Source organism: Nelusetta ayraudi, unplaced genomic scaffold (genome assembly GCF_046127955.1).
Source record: "Nelusetta ayraudi isolate G7.1 ecotype Tasmania unplaced genomic scaffold, CSIRO-AGI_Nayr_v1 ptg000004l, whole genome shotgun sequence".
NCBI lineage: Eukaryota > Metazoa > Chordata > Actinopteri > Tetraodontiformes > Monacanthidae > Nelusetta > Nelusetta ayraudi.
The window spans coordinates 5,489,437-5,506,744 of NW_027466054.1; the positions used below are offsets into that span (position 1 = coordinate 5,489,437).

General features: G+C 45.1%; 1 protein-coding gene across 5 annotated transcripts in view; it reads left to right on the forward strand.

Annotated features, from left to right (window-relative positions):
• Window positions 1-17,308, forward strand: part of pax5 (paired box 5) — a 46,822-nt gene that overhangs the window by 13,394 nt on the left and 16,120 nt on the right. For 2 of the 5 annotated variants that reach the window (XM_076030405.1, XM_076030411.1), the window contains exons 2-6: window positions 940-1,105; window positions 4,782-4,979; window positions 5,705-5,769; window positions 9,201-9,326; window positions 15,561-15,745. In XM_076030405.1, coding sequence (XP_075886520.1) covers window positions 940-1,105; window positions 4,782-4,979; window positions 5,705-5,769; window positions 9,201-9,326; window positions 15,561-15,745 — 740 coding nt within the window. Of the gene's footprint in view, window positions 1-939; window positions 1,106-4,781; window positions 4,980-5,704; window positions 5,770-9,200; window positions 9,327-15,560; window positions 15,746-17,308 lie in introns of those variants that run through there. The other 3 variants (XM_076030415.1, XM_076030421.1, XM_076030428.1) reach the window with 2 other exon arrangements.

A 17,308-nucleotide genomic window follows, 5' to 3' on the forward strand; every position in this document is an offset into this window, starting at 1 on the left:
AATTTGCCAGATCAAAGATTTAACAGGCAGCTCTGATTGACCAGATCCTGCATTAGAAGAGCGGCGGATTAAAAACAGTTGATAACAAGGTGTCCATTGTGGTCAATTGTTGTGTACACCAGTCAGATTCTCTTTCATCCCTCAGGGGCGATATTAGTGGTATCCTTCAGTAAAGGGCCGAGGCCAGACCCCAGTCAATAATTAATTGAAATCCCTTCATTTCCTTAAGATCTAAGCTTATTCCAGCTTGAGTGAAAATGGGCAAAGTTTGCACTTGAGTAAAGTCCAGTGGGGGAGTTGTTGTGCTGAGCCAGTAAAACGACATCTACGCGACTTGATGCTTAACTGACTCCGGCCGAGATGAAACGCACAACACAACCACGCGGCGGTGAAGTGGTGGGGTGCCGTGGTGATAGATCCACTCGGATGTTGACAATGCAGGTGAATGAGGAAAAACATCAATTGAGATTCTTAACTCCTAAAAAGGTAGTTGGTGGTGAATAATTCCGCAATATTGGCAAAATTACCAGGAAATCTGTCCTTCAACTTCAATGAGGGAGAAACGGTGACTTATTATTATGAATCCTCTCAAAGGCTACGTGCCCTCTATTCTGAGCTCTAAAAATAGGACATAATACAAAAGAATAAGTGTTGACGTATGTTCCTATAAACTGGAACACTTTGGAAAGGCCACATCATGGCAGTGGATGATAAAATAAATTGCAAAGTTTTTATTTCGGATTTTATAATCCAGCCAAATCCACAATCATTCATCCCTTTAAAACCTATTGGCCCCTCCTTCGGTCATTCCCGGTCATTTGGTTTCCACTGTAACTCATTCCAATCACCAGAACATAATTGAACCAATTAATTTTTTAGTGCTGTCTTTTGCTCATCGCTGACCTCCTGTTTATCTTTTTCCCTGTCTGTCTCTCGCAGGGCATGGTGGAGTGAACCAGCTGGGAGGTGTGTTTGTAAACGGCAGGCCCCTCCCAGATGTGGTGCGACAGCGAATCGTGCAGCTCGCCCACGAAGGTGTGCGGCCCTGCGACATCTCCCGCCAGCTACGGGTCAGCCACGGGTGTGTCAGCAAAATTCTGGGCAGGTACAAGGCACACACACACACACACATGCACAATGAGCATTTCACTCTGTTTTCAACTAGAAGCAGGTCAAGAGCTCGTCACACTGGCACATTGGCAGCTGACTTTGTGTCCTTGTGTAAAAAAATGTTCCTTCCTGGTTGGGAAAGAAACGGTGCAAGAATGGAAGTGCAGGAGAGAGCGTTCTATTCTCTAAAACTCACTCCTCTTCTACCCGCCTCGGCGCCGTCCTCCTCCGTTTATGCTGGCTCCTCGATTCTCTCTCTGTTCTCCACTCCTCTCCGCGTTCTCCCTTTTTCTTCCTTTCTCCCCTCCCTAATATTTCTCTCCTCTTCCCTCTCTGGCATTCTTCCCTCTGTCCGCCTCTTCCTGCCCTTTCAAAGCTAAATTCAAGAGCAAATCCCTGCTCGTTCCGTCCCCCTCGAGAAGAAAGGGTGGGTCGGCGGTGGTGGCGATGGTGGTGGTGGGGGGAGACAAAGGGGAAAAGATTCATCACTTTTTTGGGGAATTAGCATCAAAATGAAAGCGGCACCATATTTTGCGCCACCACCAACTCCCCCCCCCGCTAAAAAGGAAGACTGAGAAAGTCAAGAACAGGGAACCCAATTCCAAGAAGGGGAAAAGGGGCGTTTGAGCAGGACTGTACAGGAAGAGGAAAACATTTTGCAGGAGAGACAGGGACACCATGTGAGGGGACAGAGGCGAAGGATTAGCTGCAGCGACCCTCAGCTATATCAAAAAAATGTGTTGCTCATTGTTCTCCCTCGTTTCTCCTTTTCTCCCCCCGCTCCACGTCGTTGTCTCTCTACCTCTCTCTCCCTCTCTCTCTCTCACTCCCCCCCATCCTGACTGTTCAACTCACTGAAGCGTTACGTTGGGAAGGGGGGGGATCAAGGGATGGAAGGAGGGAGGGAGAAAGAAAGGGAGGGTTGTTTTATCCTCTCCTCTCTGTCTCTCCAGCGCCAGCAGAACAAAAACACCAACTCTACAACTCTGTGCGTGTGCGTTATTTGTGTGTGTGTGTGTGTGTGTGTGTGTGTGTGTGTGTGTGTGTGTGTGTGTGTGTGCGTGCGTGCGTGCATTTTACGCAAATATCAATAACCACGCTTGTTTATTCGCCGATGATTCAGCTGTGAATAATTTAAATAGTTTTCTATTTGGAAATAGATTGTTTTTCCTTTTAGCTCTCTTTACACTCCAGCTGCGAAACGGGGCAAGCGCAGCCATCACATTTTGACGGGCACGCGCGCACGCACGGAAGGGCGCAGGCACACACAAAGACAAGGAAATGCACATTTACACCGGCACACATCTCCGCCGAAGGGATTACTCTACCGTACAGCGGCCGAGCGAGAGAGAGAGAGAGAGAGAGAGAGAGAGAGGCAGAGCAGCAGGTTTAAGACTGACTGACAGCTTGCATCCACACAGAGCATCCCCCCTTTCTCTGCAAGCTGCGGAACAGCATTTGCTGTCCTCTCCCTGCCCCCATTGGCCCTTCTGCATGCAAATACATTCATGGAATAGCCATGGTGGACACCAAAATGCCTGAGTCTGGGAGTCTGTGAAGCAGGTTGTGCGCAAATGATGGCGTCTCTCTCTGTGTCACCGTCCACTTGACTTTCTGCCACAATATCAAACCACCCGAGACAAACAAACGGCACACAGTGATTTTCAGCAAGGAGACATTATGGTCCACAGTTTGGAGGATACTCGCGGTTATTCATACCAATGGCTGCCGTTTCCCCCTTGTTTGTCCAGTCATGGGCAGTGCTGGGAGGTTGAAGGTCCCACATTATGTCCATTTTCAGGTCATTTACAGCAACCCCACACAATAGGTTATCAGAAAAAACAGACAAACAGGAAAAAAAACAGCTCAAGTTTACCCCTTTGTTTACAGCGGCCAACAAAAATTTGTCAGTAATAACATTCTTCGAAACTGATGCTTTGCTTTGTTGCAAGGCAGCCACCAGGAAGACAGAGGGCAGATTGACCACCAGGTTGGGAGTGTTGTCACTAACCTACAAGGGGGGTCTGACAGGGATCGGTGTCTGTTGTGACTTCACAAAGGGCCAGAAAGGGTGGACTTTTATCATTATTTTATGGTTTATTAACTGGCTGCAGACACCTACATCTGCAACTCTGGTAAAGTGAAATTTGCGTGATACTAAAGACAACCAGGGCCTGGACTATATTGATGGTGTTTTTGCTCTGATGAAAACTGTTTAATGTTTAAAGTTGATGTAAATTTAGCGTCAAATTTACGAGACCTTTCAGCAGAGATAATTCCAATCTAACAAATAGAACATGACTACAGATAGCAGCACAATAGAATGAAAAAGAGTAAGATGACAATTGATTACTCTTACATCTATGCATTTTCTTGCCACTTTTACTAACCTATTTAAATATAGTCAGGAAACTGGACTGTTTTCTCCACGTCCATCCGAGCAATACAGACATCTTGCTTTCTGAAGAAAAATGGATTACTTGATTTTTTTTAAAAAAATGTCTTTTTATGCTTGAAATTATTTATTTATTTCGATTTGGAGATAGGACAAATAAAATTATATTTTTGGGGGCATATTATAATATTGAAATGGGACTGCAAAGGTCAACCAGAGATGAGAACAGTGATCAACTAGAGGTCAGGAGGAACTATTGATCACATGAAAGACAGTTGGGAGCTTTGGATACTCTTGCTTTATTGTGATGTGGTTTCAGCCAGTTTAATTTCTCAGTGTAAAGAGATGAAGGCATGAATAAACACAAAGTGTCTCAGGTGTCTAATTAAAGCATGAGGCTGGTTTTCTATACTTTTTCCTCAGTTTTCTTCGATTCCCATCAGATAAACAAAACCAACAATCACTTTGAGGGAAAACAAGTCTAATAATAATGATGCTTGTATATTCCTATGCGTCATAACTCATGAAGGAGTATTATTTCTAAAACAAACAAACAAACAAAAAAAAACTATGAATTACTTCCACATTTGCTCGTTAATTGGAATCATCATCTAGTGGCAAGACTGCTGTTCATTTTATGTGGAAACACTGATGCAGCATCGAGAAGGCAGCATCTATATCCTGCTTGGGTTGAGTTTGGTTAGACTCATATTCTGGTGTCATGAATGACCAACAATAAGTGCAGGATTATCTGTAGCATTAATATCATGTCTGGATTTGTGGCATCATGAGCTTTTGCACAGAGTTTCCAAAAAACACATATAATTGTTAGTCAAACAATTCAAATGTAAGTGTAGATTTTTCCCCAACAATAATGAAATTCTTATTTTTTTTTTTTATTTGCATCACAGCAACTGTCTGGCTGCATTGAGTCTTAAGCCAACAGTCAAAACATGTGAGGCAAAGCAATGACAGGATTCTGAACTATTGCTAAGGAGGTTCACGCAGCTACACACGCTAAGTACAAATCATATTGAAAGTCCTTGGGACATATTACCATCAAGACAGGGTGCCCTGTTTTAATGTGCACCAATTTGGGTGATGTGAAAAGATTCTAACACTTGGTGGGCAACATTGAAATCGATTACATAAAACAAGATGAGTTTACATGTTGATGAATTTTTCAACCACCAGCAGACTCACAAACACCCTCCTCTTGCTCTTACTACATGTCCGATGCGTCATGGGAGTGTTTCTCTTTTTCTTTTTTTTGCAGGTACTATGAAACGGGCAGTATCCGCCCCGGGGTTATCGGGGGATCCAAACCAAAGGTTGCTACTCCCAAAGTGGTCGACAAGATCGCAGATTACAAACGCCAAAACCCCACCATGTTTGCCTGGGAGATCCGGGACAGGCTCCTGGCCGAGAGGGTGTGCGACAACGACAGCGTCCCCAGCGTCAGCTCCATCAACAGGTACCGCACTTCTGTGCATAAACTAAAAATCACCTCATAGCAACAGGTACGGACAGGAGGCAGCTCCTAGCGCATTATAACACCAGATATCTTTACGTGTGCAGCTGTGTGTGTGTGCGTGCGTGTGTGTGTGTGTGCGTGCGCGCTGGAAAAGAGAAGAGGCCCCAGTCTCCATATGCATGAAGTGGCTGCAGCTCAGTGGTTCAACACGATGGTACAATGACAACCCTTTCCCCTGAGCACAGAGGCAGAGAAAAGGGAGGGATGGCGAAATAACAGAGAAGAAGGAGTGAGCAAAAGAGGCGGACAAAAGGGAAGGAAGGTGCGCGAGGAGCGAGGGAGGCAGCGGGCACAAAAGGCAGAGGGAAGAAAGAGGGCGAGGACGGCAGAGCACGCGGGAGGAGAGGAAGAAGAGAGGAAGAGACGGAGGAAGAGAAGGGCTTGCATGAGCAGCCAAGCAGGAAGTGTGAGGCCCCTCTGCCATGTCAGCCGGCCTCAGCCACTTCACACGCACAGACGCACGCACGCACACACACACACACACACACACACACGCACGCACACTCGATCCCGCTCCCACGATGGTCATGTTCTCGCTGTCGCTCATCCTCTCTCTCTCTCTCTCTCTCTCTCTGCCGCCGCTGCCGCGTACTCGCACAAACACAAACGACCACTTCACACACACTAATATCTCTTCCTCTCTCCTCCTCCTCCTCCTCCTCCAGGATCATCCGAACAAAGGTTCAGCAGCCGCCCGGCCAAACAGGCTCAGTGTCGGCTCACAACTTAGGTAAGGCCGCAGCTCCGGAATCCCCTTTTCCAACTGCCAGAGCGAATTTTACGCCGCCGCGGCTTTTTGTGCGAGTCTCTCAGGAGTGGGCACCTTCCTCCCCCAACTCCCTCCTCCCATCATCACCACCACCACCACCACCTCCCGTGCGGTGCAAGGAGCGAGCGCACGTTAGAACCTCTGGAGCTTGACGCACAAAGAAAACACAATGTGAAATGTTAACCGCAGCCAATGTTCTGCGCTTCAAAGGCTTTTTATGAAGATGTCCAACAATTTATGGCATTTACACAGCCTCCTTTTTGGAAAAAAAAAGGGAAAAAAGTCTTGCAGAACAGTTTGGCCCTTTCATAATTTCTCCGTTTTTTCAATTGAGAGGATTGTTGAGATTGACTTGTTTCTCCAAAGTAAATGTGTCAGGCGCAGTTAGTTTTTGCAGAGTAATACATCCTGCTCTTCAGTCATATTTCTTAGCTCTACAGCTTCTATAGACGGGGCCAGAGTGCTTGTGATGGAAAGGCCTTCGATGGCAGTTTCTGCTGTTACACACAGTATATCTAAAGGGATACAGACCAAGTATCCCCGTAAACTAGAAAAATGCATTGTTGGGCAGTTACAGCTGACAAGTTTCCTGGTTATGTCATTCAATTGAAATGTAACGTAGATGTACATTCTTAGTCGACTGTTGGATTTGATGAAATCTTGTTTAAACACTGTTTAGAAACGACAGCATTTCCAGTGTTATTGAACAAAAAAAATTTTCTTTGCGCGTTGTCATCCAAGGTGGATGCTCACAATTTTGGCCCGTTACTTACTGAAATAACTGCACTTGCAATCGGCTGTGTTTGGGGAAGTTTATTTTCTCCATTCGATACTTTAAGTCTTCTTGGAAACATCCCAATGTCTTGTAATATTTGTCATGGCAACAGAAATGTGCACCCTCTCCCTCAACACTACCGGTACTCCCGATTTTGTTGTGTGCAGCATTTCTCTGCTGTGCCAAATATCGCAGATATTCAAAAACATAAGGAAATGTGCTTCAGGTTCAAAATACCTCATCATGCAGACAAACGCTAAAAAAAAAATGGTGTGTTTCCATATGGTGTGTTTTCATTCTGCAATATGACTTGACATAATTTCAAGATTAAATGAAACACACCTTCTCATGTAAGTTTGGTTATTTTTGAACACACTGATGCCCTCTTCAACTTTCCCTGGTAAAGCAAGTCAGTGTCGTTGAATAATAACTTGATATCACATTTCCAATTGTGTCACTACTAATCCATCATGTATTAGACCGACTGTCACCAAGAAAACTTGAAATTGAAAAAATTGAAAAAATAAAATTGTCTTTCAAGTACAGCGCATCACAGTTTTGGGGTTCTGACAACAGTTTCAATCACAATTTCACTCCTGCAGTTTACCGTCAGGTGACCTGCTCAACCTGTTCACATTTGGTTCAAAGGGTGAGTTCAGTCGGAGATTGTGCATAATGCCAGGACGTCCCTTGTCGTGCGTGATATAGTTTCCAATAGCGACTTTTAGGTCTATAATCCAAACAAATACATATATGTATGACCTAAATCCTCTCCTCCTCCTGCCTACTGATATTCTAGTGTTTCCTTGTAAGAATCACACACTGAGGAAATATATCTATTACAGCTGTGACGGAAACATCATTTCCTTTGATTCGATGAGTATCTCACCACGCAAATAAATATGAGAGCCCATCTCGCTCCCGCTGTATCAGCTCCTTACTTTGCCCTGCAGTGGATTGTGTTTCCGTATCGCTCATATCTTCATAATCGCACATTGTCTATTAATCTAAATTAATTTCACACGCGCTGCTCCCTGACTCCTGCCTTTCTACACACATTTAGACAGCAGCCACTCGCACATAAACACACACACACACACACACACACACACACACACACACATACACATACACATACACACGCACACACAACGCACGGCGACAGATTACACAGATAAATGGGTCCCACTCCCAGGCGGAAAATTGAACATTTGGATTTGCTGAATAAAAGCGCTGCGTTCTGATAAAAAAAAAGGGGCGAAAAGAAAGAGAAAGGAAAATCAGATAATTGAAGTGCTAAATCAAGTGATGGGAAAAGGAGGGATATGCATTCATTATACTCCCTCTGTCGTTAGCCAAGGAGTAAGGAGGCTGGAAGGGACCTCGATCGTCTAGTTTATCTTTTTTCTTCTTCTTTTTTTTTAATTCCCTTTTTCGGTCTTGTCTTTCTGTGTTTGGGGGGTCTGCTGGGAGAGGGGATTAGGATGTCTGTCTCCACACCTTTCGGTCCCTCCTGGGATACCATACTGTCACTCAAACCCACGTCCGCTCACAGGGGCACAGATAAGGGACCAACGAATCAGTGACTGTATGTCTCAGCGTGTGTGTGTGTGTGTGTCAGGAGGTTGCAAAAAGGGTGTGTGTGTGTCACTGAAGCGGTGACAAGTATGTCGCTGTGTTGCCCAGTGCGGAACTTGTCTCCTCGAGGGGGAAGATTAGAAGGAGACACAAGCAGTAAAATACAGACACTGAGCAGCGTCCCCTCGGAATTTTCAGTTTTGGTCCTTCAGTTTTGGTCTCTTTGGCCAAGTACATTTTGAAAGATTAAAATGCATCACTTTTAAATTTCAAACGAATGAAGTGGATTTTTATATATTTTGTCGTCGTTGGTCGCTGGACTCCAGCAGTGCTTTCGAGACTGAGATTGCTCGCCACTGTCACTGCCTGTAGATCAGAGGCATCTCATTCTCCATATAGGTCAGATGAGTTTTTAGATCAATAATCAATTCCTCTTCTTTTGCGATACTCATGGAAGCCTATGAATAGACTGTCAAGCCCCTAAAGTGGCCTTTCAATAAATATTATTGATTTGGATTGACTTTTTAAGGCAGTTATGTTTGAGGGAAGTGGACTATTTTACCAAAGCCCAGATGTGGGTGATAACTGGTGGCTGAGCTGCCGTGTGAAATACTGAATTAAGGAGACTTAACCCAGGAAAGGGGAGAGAAGTGACTCTGAACGTGGTGAACTTGGTTGTTGTGCCAGACGGGCTGCAGGTCGGACTGTTTCACAAACCGCTGGGATGTGCATGGCATCACAACCATCTCCAGGGTTCACAGAGAGGCGTCCTGAAAGGAGAAAATAGCCATTGAGCAGCAGTCTGTGTGGAGGAAGATGCCTTGTCAGTGTCAGGGGTCAAAGGTCAGGATGAGCTGACTGGTTAGAGACTGTAGAAAAGCAACAATAACTCAATCTACCACTCCAGTACAACATCTCTGAGGGCAAAACACAACCTACCTTCAAAAACACTCTATGGCCACTTTATTAGTTACCTGCCGCCTCAAAGATTGTCACCGTCACCCTCAACGTATATGTGTGTGTGTCATCTCATCTGCAGGAACTTCTGTGGCCGCCACACAAGTGTCAGCGGTGACCAGCGACTCGGCCGGCTCCTCGTACTCCATCAGCGGCATCCTGGGTATCAGTGCGGCCGCCGATGTGGGCAAAAGGAAGAGGGACGAAGGTGAGCAGACCAATAGGCTCGTGTGGCGAGCGTGTGTCCAGTTTCTTTTTTTCTTCGCTTGGCACACGCAGAGGTCAACAACGCACAGTATCACAACTGAGCGGAGGGTCCGACATTGAAAAACCACTGGGAAAACTCACTACTGACAGATGTGTGTTTTTCAACGAGTGATTGAGTGAGTGGGGGGGTTGCATTCTGGGAATTCTGAGGCCAATGTCTTCATCCACAAACTCCTATTTGTTTACAAACAGAGCTTCCTGAAACAGGGCTTTATGCATGCACTATTGATTACATACGCTGTCATGCTGGATCAATGGTGGGCGCATGCTAATGGAGGTTTGTGTGCAAGCGCTAACACAAACACGCTGTGCGTGGCGAGTGTGCGTGCGTGAACGTGTAGGCGCATGCGTGTGTGTGTGTGTGTGTGCGTGTGTGTGTGTGTGCACGTGTGTGAGTGTACGTGGCAGTGTCAGCGGCATTAAAAAGCCATCACACAGACAGTCTCCTGCGGTAAATGAGACAGGACCAGATGTCGGAGCAAGAGGGGGGGTGACGGAGTGCCACTGGGGGCTATTTCTCACATTCTCTCCCTCTCTCTCACACACACACACAGACAGACACACACATGCACACAAATATAGTGTTCCTTTCCCACTGCTGATGAATTTCTGAAACATTCCAGCGAGTCCCAGAACAAACCCGAGGTGCAGCTCAGGCCCGCCGGTACACTGGGATACAGCCTACTTATCCTTCAGCGCGCGCACACACACACACACACACACACACACACACACACACAGTTGCAGTCAATAATAATTTTCTTTGCACGATATAATCTAAGCAAACACTATTTAAAAGGAGCTCTGTGAATAATGACACGTTCTTTGCTGCTGGCTGAGATGAAATAAAAACAAAGCTGAGTCTATTTATTGCCAGCAAGTAGATAACTTTAAGTTAAACTGTCCATAAGATGTAAATATCTTGTTTTTTCTTTTCTGTTTCTACCTACAAATATTTTATTTTTTATGTTTGATTTTTTTTATTACCTTATTTCTTTTGTTAATATAATTCTCGAACTTTGCACTATAAGTTCTGCTGCTGTAATGCTGCAAATTTCCCCACTGTGGGATCAATCAAGGTCTTCTTCTTCTGAAGAGCAACAGAAGAAGCTTTTGAGAGGTCGCTGAAAGCCTTTTGCATGTAGCCCCTGTGATGACACTTTGACGTCACCAAACATTAGAGCAAACGTTGGTACCACAAATGCAAGTGATGCACAAATGTGTGCCAGTGCATTGCTCATCCATCGTTCCTTAATTTTTTCCTCTCAATTTAGGCTGAAACTTGGCCTCAGTGGTTATTTCTGCACCACGTGGCTCCATTACGAGGTTTGTGTTGCATTTATATTGGACATTTTAACATCAATAGGAGGAGAAGTCAAGGTGCCGCTCATGGCTACGGTTTTATTTGGGGGATCTTTTGTTTTTCGCCCTGTAGTTTGAGTTCCTTTCACAAGTCAAGCGAGGAGTGTATTATGGCTCAGCTATTGTCTCATGTTCCATTGATGGGAATAATATGAATAATTACATCAGGATATGAAGCCATTGTGCGCGCTGCGACAAAGCCTGTGTGGTTGGAGAAGAAACTCTAATCTAATTAGCAACATTATTGTTTCACTTTGCTCTTTATGGCGACACGCTCCACAGTGTGATACAGCCGTGTTCTCTCTGCGCTTCGACCGGACCTCCCGCTTGGTAATTTCCAACGTGAGACGTCATATCAGGCCGTGTTTCGCCGGAGCGTTCAGAAAAGTGCCGCTCGAGCGCCGCGCCGCCGCTTTTTATCGCAGCGTTCCAGTGGCAGAGGTCCGCGCGGTCGGCTCTGTGGTCTAATTAACAGCATTGCTAATCACAGCTTCCATTAGAGCGGCCCCCGCTGGATAATGACACACACACACACAGCGAGGGGCGACAGGAGGAACAGCATGCGCTGACATGGACAGACAAACACATACACAGACACGTGGTCCAAAGCCTTCTTGCACACACCCACATCCTGCCCGAGAGTCAAATGATTGTACACACACATGGAAGGAAAAGATTTTTATAGTATTAAGAAAAATTGGAAACAATATTTTAAATTTGTCAAAAAGAAATGAGGTTAAAAAAGCAAGATTGACGATTAAAGATGGACTCCTCTTTTTTTAATGACTGGAATTTTGATCTGATATATTTATAGACAGTCCAAATGTTTAGAAGAAACGAGTGCTTTTGCTCACTATTAAAACAAGTATCTTGATTTATACTTCAGTGAACATCAAACCCTTCCTGTAACATTTCAATTCGAGATTTGCTGATTGAATATCATGATCCTCTCACTTTGTAATATATGAAACACTGACATTGCAAGCATGCCCATATTTTAGGCATACAGATGGCAGCTGTTGAAGAAATGAAGGGGAGTGTGTGTGTGTGTGTGTGTGTGTGTGTGTGTGTGTGTGTGTGTGTGTGTGTGTGTCGGCAGTAGGAGCGTGCTGACCTGTGCCCCCAGCCAAAGCGAGGGGAAGTGGGGAGTGACCGGGGGCCACAAGCAGCTGAATGGGAGTGAATGGAAGAACTTGACTTGTGGGGCCAAAAGGGGACCATTGTATCGTAACCTATTCTCTTACTAACAGAGGCTGTGTGTGTGTGTGTGTGTGTCCGTGTGCATGTGTGTGCGTGTGCATGTGCGTGTGTGTTACATCCATCGCATGAATATCAGGGTTTGAGATTTTAACAGAGAATATTATTTGCCATGAGAAAAAAACAACATTCTCACTTTACTTGAGACAAACACTCAACATCGTTGCCCAAGAAGAAGATATGATGGCTCAGGCATTTCACCCAGAATGCTGAGGTGACCTCTAAACCCCCTGTGCATCCACTCTGACATGCCACGGCCAACCACATAAAAAACCCTGGGTGTAAGCGAAGGATGAAGGTAAGGAGGGAGGAGGGATCACCCAGAGTTTCTCAGAGCCTCCCACAGCCCAAAAACTTTGGTCTGTGAAATCTGGATAGGACACACACACTCACACAGGCAGGGTTTGTTGGGCCAGACTTGGGACCCCTGATCCCTGCCTCATCCGTTCAGTCATCTTTCTTGTAAGTCGTCGATGTCAAGTGCAAAAAGATCCACACCTGCTGGCTGGTGTGCAATCCCATCCTACACACACACACACACACACACACACACGCGCGCGCACACACACACACACACACACACACACACACACACACACACACACACACACACACACACACACACACACACACACACACACACAGGTGACCTGGCTCTCTCTCTCTCTCTCGCTCTCTTTTTTTAGATGTATTAATATCATGTTAAGGGGATATTGAGAACTAGCATCGTCAGGCCAAGTCGGAGGCAGAGAGCCAAGAGCGGGAGACAGACAGGAAGAGGAAAGTGAAGGAGAGAGACAGAAAAGGCGGAAGGAGGGAACAATAAAGGCTCATTGTTTGTTTTGTTCTGCTCTGAAAAAGAGGGAAGGGAAGCGTTTCCCTTCTGAGACTGACTCGCCGAGATAGAGGCAGCTGTAACTCTGTGTGTGTGTGTGTGTGTGTGTGTGTGTGTGTGTGTGTGTGTGTGTGTGTGTGTGTATCCAATGGTGAATGGGATTTAACCCGTCACGCCAATGAGTTTCTTTACCCATCCATGGATACAATGAGACCAGCCGGATATCAAGCTACCCACCCACATGCACACCCACAGCCCCCCTCACAGACACACACACACATGCGTGCGCACACACACACACACGCACACACACACACACACACACACACACACACACACACACACACACACCTTCTCATGTTCACACAAAAAGATGAATGAGTGATATTGATTATCACCTGTTTTGTTTTGTTTCTTTTTGTTTTTTCTTTCTAAAAAAAGCTGTGTTCCAACTGTTTGATTACAGGTACACTCTTCCTTTGTGGGTACCTTGTGATAGGCTGGGGGTCACACTTTCAGGGTGTGTGTGTGTGTGTGTGTGTGTGTAGCATGCGTCAGAGAGAAAGCAAAAAGCAATAAGCTCGCTGAAATGGTGCCATCAGAGCTACATGATTGATCAATTGAATTCCATCATGGGGACTGACCGCTGGGATTAAATGGGTCGCTGTGGGTTACCAGGCTAAAGCCTCATACTGGCTTTATCTCCCCCTCTGATTGGTCTGTCACCAGAGACCTGGACCATCCACTCCCGGCATCTGTATATGTGTGTGTTTGCGCCTGCCTCCATGTGTGTGTGTGTGTGTGTGTGTGTGTGTGTCTATAGTGAAGAAAGTGAGATTATGATCAAGCAATGTGTTTGTGTTGAGAGCGAGTGAAAGCAGGTCTGTGCGGTGAAAAGGTGTAGCGAGTTTCTGTGACTTATGCAGCGGGAGGTGGCCAGATACCGTGGCATGCTCGCAGGTTTACAGAGGGCCTTTGAAATCAACTCAACTGAGTCATTTCTTTTATTATGTTTTCAAGAGGTAAGTACTCAGCAGGGGAGGAAATTCTGTGTGGAAGCGGAGTTATTAGTGCAACACAGCCTGCGGCATTGCTGTTTTGCGTTATTGTGAAGTATGCCTCCGTAGGACATAGAATATTACTGTATGTCCAAAGTTGTGGGAATTGTCATTAATAAATGAATACAAAACTTAGTTTGATTCTTCCTGCACCCCATGAGGCAGCAAATTAATTGGTTTAAATAATGTCTGCTGGATTTTTTTTTAATGTGTCATATTTTTGCCAGCTGAAAAATCCCCAGGTTAAGCAGTGGCCAGGTTGTGGTCGCAGGAAAACAAGAATTGCAATTGCGGAATGGGATAATGAGGCTACTTTGTTCAAGTGGTTTGGTAAATCCCCCACTTTTGCAAATCAGAGGTTATATTTTACAGTAACATTCCATTCTATTCTACAATTATACATACACTCATATATATGTATATATATATATATATATATATATATATATATATATACATATATATATATATATATATATATTTATAATTGTTGAGTCACAATATCAGAATAGCCATCATTGCAATTTCAGCGCAACTCCTTTGGTGAATTACTTTCAAGAAAAAAAACACACAAAGACAAAACAAAAAACAGAGAGTTCAAGAAAATGTTTCATGTCTGAATCAGTTGAAGTTGGTTGCAAAGACATGCACGTTTTGAAAGTTTATTGGTGTGGAGTGAAAAAGAGGGAAAAAGAAGTGACATTATAAGACTTTGCTCGATGGCTTCCAGTGCCCATTAGCTTGAGGCTATGTTAGCTAATGAAGGAAACCAATCTCAATAGAAAGAAATACTGTTGGCTTTTTTCCTGTCAGTCATTCCTAATTCCTGCACAGAATCAAGATATAGTCGAAGTAGATCTATATTTTCGGTCCAAATGAAAAACAGAAAAAACAAGCATTTTTGAAGCCTTTTTCCATCTCCACCCCTCTGTCGTATCACTCCCCCAGCTCTGGACGCACACACACGAACAAACACACCAAACACGGAGTGACCCCAGGACTAAAATAGGCTCTCAGCAGCAGTTTGAAGCAATGAATTGCCTCTATAGCGGGGGGATTTTCACCCTCATCCCCTTTTTCTCTTTATCTTTTTCTCCCGCTCACTCTTTCTAATCATTTGTGGGCCCGCGACTCTTCACAGTTCTTATAATTGTCTCGTTCAGTCCCTCGGCCTCGCAATAACTGCAGGATACGAGGGCTCACAGTTTAATACTGATACCGCAGCAATATGTGTGCGTCTGTGCGTATGGATGATACAACGAGAAATGTCTACGCGTGCGTGCGAATGTGTGTTTGTGCGTGCATGCGTGTGTGTGTGTGTGTGTGTCTTTGTGCAGGGGAGAGGCGAGAGTGTACTCTTTAGAGAACAAGAATGAAGGACAGTGTCTGTTTGGTAATGGAATGAATTTTTATTGCATTTTCTCCGAGTCCCCACAAGCAATGAAGTCTCTCGGACCTAAAATCAGCTCACCGAGGTCCACCGAGTCCACGTGCTGCTCAAACCTCCCCACATCTGTGATTTGTTTGAACTCTTCCTCCTCCTCTTTGTATTTGTGTCATCATCATCATCACCTGTGTCGTCGCGGACACCTCGTCGTCCTCGTTCTTCAAAAGAAAAGTGCTAAATGTACGACGCCTCTAAGGTCACTTCTTCTCTGTGCAGGTTTGCAGGAGTCACCGCTGGCTAACGGGCATGGCCACAGTGGGCGGGACTTCCTCAGGAAGCAGATGAGAGGGGAGCTGTTCTCGCCACAGCAGATCGAGGTACTGGACCGTCTGTTTGACAGACAGCCCCCCTGTCCATTCCAATCCAGCTCTGACCTCTATGTGAGCCCTGACTCTGGCAAGGTAAGGGTGTGGCATCGTGCAGGTTCTGGGCTGAGTTAGGGATTAGGAATAATAATAATAATAATAATAATAATAATAATAATAATAATAACAAGAGAAGGGTTAAGGGTCAGATGATGAGTTAAGGGACGACCATAGGGCCTTACAGACTCTTTCTTAGTTTGTATTTGTATCTTATCTGTCTTCTATCATGTTTTTTTTTCAGTTCCTTTTGCTTTTGTCCTCATGTGGAACTGTTGTTGCACTCCAGCAGAGCTAGCGCAGACGATTCCTGGTTGCTTTCAACCGCTTGCCACCCCTCTGCTTGCCCTCTGCTGGCACAGCAGTGCTTTGCTAGCCCACGGTAACACTGCTGTGAATTTCCTTTGAAGGTCTCCCTCTTTTCTTAAATTCAGCTGACAAACTACGAAAGCTCAGTCAGCAAATTCAAATTTCTTTCCGGTGCAATGCAAGTATTTGTCATTTTGATTACAAATACATTTTGAAGTATGTTCTTTCATGGTCATAAGGGGGAAATCATCTTTAGAAAGAGAAGTACAAAGAGTAGTGGTAGTGTGTGCTGGGGAGGGAAGAAATGCTTGTTTTAGCAGAAAAGCCTGACCTGCCTGCTATGCCTTGCCATGCCGCGTCGCTCTTAAAGAAATTAAGATTGCTTGATAATAATTCAACATTTTTATTTTTTATTTTTTTTATTTTTTACAAATCAAGGTCAAAAGAAATCCAGAACTGCTGCCTTCACTGCTATTTCTGTCTGCCTCTACATGTTGTTGTTGTTGTTGTTTTTTGCCATGTGTCAGCGTCAAGCCTCAAGCCTAATTCCTCTGTATGTCTGTCTGTCTGTCTGTCAGTCTGTCTGTCAGTCTGTCTGTCAGTCTACTGTGAGTTTTTCTGATCCAGAGCCAGCCAGGCTTGGCCTATTGATGTCCCTATAATCTAGATACACTGCAGGGGTTAATGAGCGTATTGACCTGGCTCTCATTATGACCTCACTTCCTGCTGCTTAGGGACTGCAGCCTGGTCCTGATGCGTCCTGGGAATTGTGTATGTGTGTGTGTGTGTGGGGCGCTATTTGCATGCCGGAGGAAAACATGAAAACAAACCAAAGCAAACTGCAGTCGGAGAAGGTTCCTCTCTCTGCGTCTTGCATCTAAATTGACCCGCTGCCCTTTTTTCCCCGCGACTACGTTAATGCAAATCTGAGTGGAATAGACAGGTGTAAGTAGTTTGCTGAATTACAAAACAGCAGCCACTGAGCATTTGTATTCGCTTTACCTTTTTTCTCATCCCATCTGCAGCAGCACTGCAGCCAATACTACAGCAAAACCTGCCTACTAATTGGGACTTTGGTGTACTTTCAAACGCATCCAGACTCAATGTATGTCTTCAGTCAAAGTCAAGGGCAGGAGGACCGACGCCCACTGAAGGGGCCGTAGTATATTTGGTCACATACAGGCTACAGCCTTGGACCTGTGGGGCAGACTTTCCCCTTTTAGCTCATTCACTTCCCTCTGACCGACATGGGGAGTGGAGTGGCACAGGCCGAGAGGTCGACAGGGATTGGCG